At 57.6% G+C, this 3,068-nt stretch overlaps 1 protein-coding gene across 1 annotated transcript in view; it reads left to right on the top strand.

Moving 5' to 3' along the window:
* LOC104501345 (glutamine synthetase) overlaps positions 1-162 on the top strand; it is a gene marked incomplete at its 5' end in the record, with an annotated part of 5,206 nt that extends 5,044 nt beyond the window's left edge. Inside the window, one exon of the mRNA XM_010145145.1 lies at positions 2-162. Coding sequence (XP_010143447.1) covers positions 2-162 — 161 coding nt within the window. The remainder of the gene's footprint in view (position 1) is intronic.
* Between the last annotated feature and the right edge of the window lie 2,906 nt (positions 163-3,068).

The raw sequence follows: 3,068 nt of genomic DNA, 5'->3' as shown, positions 1-3,068 counted from the left end.
ATCCTCCGCATCCCGCGCCAGGTCGGCCAAGATGGCTACGGCTACTTCGAGGATCGGCGGCCAGCGGCCAACTGCGACCCCTACGCGGTCACTGAGGCCATCATGAGGACGACGGTGCTCAACGAGACCGGGGTGGAGACCAAGGACTATGCTGACCACTGAGGCCGTGGGTGGGAGGAGGTTTTCGTTTCCACACTAGCTTCTCACGTGGGATTTGTGCCTGTGCAGTGTCCTCGGCTGCAAGCTCAGACTCTGTAGGAACCTTGCTTATGGTTTTGTGAAACGTCGCCTTAGAAATATCTTTATTTTATAGTAGGAGGGAGGGGCCCAACCTATTTTCGCAACCACTTTTTTCCTGGTTCCTGGTTTTAGGTCATACGAGGGGAGTTTTTTTTAAAACTTGGATTGAATTTTATTCCTGGTGGACTTTACACTGTGATGTACATAGATCCCTACGTGGAAGCTGCAGCTGCTGCTGTTTGCACCTGGGGAGGGCAGGTGCTTTTTTTCCATATCTCTGTTGCAAGGAAATGATAATAAATAATGTTCCAGGCTGCGTGGGAGCTGGGTTACCTGCGGAAGGTGCATTTTTCTGTAGCTCCTAGAGCTCCGTGGAGGATTTGGTTTGGGTCTTGCTGATGGGCTGCAGCCACTGAGCAGCCTGCACCGGTGCTGGGCAGGGGCTGGAGGAGCAGAGATACTGGAGGATCTTTGGGGCAGGTGCCTGGGGCTGCCTTGCCCCATTTGCCGGCAGCTGAAAAGCCATCTCCTTCCATCGTGATCCCCCGAAAGGCAAACAGAGCGGCGTGGGCTGAGCAAACAGCGGCCGAGGCAGCAGCTGGCGGGCGTTTACACAGGGTGTGTGCTGCTGAGTCAGCAGAGCTGGCCCGGAGCAGGGCACAGCGAGGCAGCCCCCTGCTCCAGGGACACCTTGGGTGAGGGAGGGGAACCTGGGGACATCCCCTTGCTGCAGCCCTGGGCGATGCCACCGCAGGGACATGGTGTCTCTTGTCAGTGTTGGAGTCTCTTTACAATGAGGGGGGGTCGTAGATTTTACTCATGGAGTGAGTCCCCCAGGTGGGGCATTTCCATGCAAGTGGGGTGTCAACAGCATCTCCAACGGCCAGGTGCCGGCTGTCCCTCCATGCTGCAGCTGTGGGTTGGATGCAAGCACAGGGGACAGCAATCCGCTCCCAGGGACACCTCGAACAGGCAGGTCAGGACCCTGGGACAGACGTGCAGGATGTGACCCAGCTGCAGCCCCCAGCGGGGAGTTACCTGGCGGTGAGGGGAAGCAGCAGCATGAACAGAGGAGAACATCATGTCCGCTCCAGCACAGCAGTGGGGATTTTGACATTGGTTTTTTGTTTATCTCTGAATCCAATGCAAGTTACAAGCAAAACAGAGCACCCTGAGTCCCTCCTGCAGCTCACAGTGCTGCTGGCAGAACCGGGAGCGAGGGCAGTGGGAGCTGGGGAGGTGGCTGTGTCCTGGACCGCTGCTGGCCAGAAGCCCTCAGTGTCTCTGAGCTGCTCAAAAACAAATGTCACCCAGTCCCCACACTAAGAAGGACAAATTTTCCTTCCAGAAATTGCTGTTCATTCAACATTTTTCATCAAAACCACAACGCTGTCTTGTTTTCCTCTCATTTCTATGATGTCTTTAGTGGGTAATTTGAGCACTGGGACAGCAACTGCTGGATGCAGCTGGAAAATCAATAAAGAACTAAATCTGGAGCAGGAAGACTAATGTTTGTTTCGCTGACTGTACCATGACTTAAAGTACTTCAGCTTTCCTCACGCTGTGCTGTGCAGCCCTTGCTAAATTGAGGAATTGTGTGAATCCCCATTGCCAACATGCAAACAGCTTTGGCTGGGCACAGCACCGTGTACATCCAAACACCTCGTACTTATTCCTGGGGCTCACCCTGAGGTCCCCGATGATAGAGGACCCTCCGCTTCCATGGAGGACAGTGAAGCACCAGGGGAGATTCAGGGACTCGCCCAAAGCCACAGCTGGGGCTTTTCCCTGAGCTAGGTCCAGCACTGGCCCCCTGTTTGCTGGAGGCGCTGCCTGCTGGTCCCCACGTGGCTGGGGCTGCTGCCTGCTTGGACGCTTCCATGCCATCCTTTGCCAAAGCATACGTCTTCCTGCTTGTACTTTCTGAGGTCAAAATGGGCCAGAAACCGTATGTCAGGTGCTTTTTTTCCTAAAGCAGGAGTGATTCCCACCCAGAGGGCCGGAGCACAGGGGAAACAAGGACACCGGCACGTTGCCACTGTCTGTGCGCGCTTGTGTGGCAAGGCAAGGTTTGGCAAAGGTGGGTGCGTCTGTCCAGGGGCGAGGGTGTAGAGTGGTCCTTGGGGAGCTCAGAAGCTGAAAAAGAGAGCTTGAGTCGAGGAGCTTCCTGGCATCACTCACCCAGTGCTCTTTCAGAAACAAGACTTTGGTTAACCATCTCCGGTGGTTTTCCTTATAATTTTGCTGCTTTTGCTGCTGTCGCAGGTGGGTCGTTGGGTTAAGCCAGCAGAGCCGCCACTGGGGATGGAGCTGGCCCTTGGGCTGAGGCTTGAGGCCGTGGCAGGAGGATGGTGTCCCCATCCAAGGCTTGGAGAGGCACCGGCATTACCCAGTGCTGGGCCGTGCTGGGGGTCGGTGTGGTCCAGCCAGCGGGCCAGCCACTGGGGATGGAGCTGGCCCTTGGGCTGAGGCTTGAGGCCGTGGCAGGAGGATGGTGTCCCCATCCAAGGCTTGGAGAGGCACCGGCATTACCCAGTGCTGGGCCGTGCTGGGTGAGCCCCCCAGGTGAGACCCGCCCCAGGACGGGGCTGCTGGCGGTGCAGGCTGCTGCGATTCGGGCAATCGTTATCCAGGGCTTTCCCGACGGAGCACCGGGGGGGACGAGCGCGATGCATCGTCCGCCGCCGCCCCTCGCTGCATCCTGCGCAGCCGGGGGCGGTGGCAGGTCCTTGGGCTGGGGGGCAGGAGGGTTGTTCGGAGTCTGGCGCCTCTTCCCGGGGGTTTGCTGCCCTCCGCAGGCACAGACACACATCGCACGGAGCAGCGCT

Source organism: Buceros rhinoceros, unplaced genomic scaffold, assembly GCF_000710305.1.
Source record: "Buceros rhinoceros silvestris isolate BGI_N320 unplaced genomic scaffold, ASM71030v1 scaffold22660, whole genome shotgun sequence".
NCBI classification, from domain to species: Eukaryota; Metazoa; Chordata; class Aves; order Bucerotiformes; family Bucerotidae; genus Buceros; species Buceros rhinoceros.
This window is presented reverse-complemented; position numbering and strand designations above follow the sequence as displayed.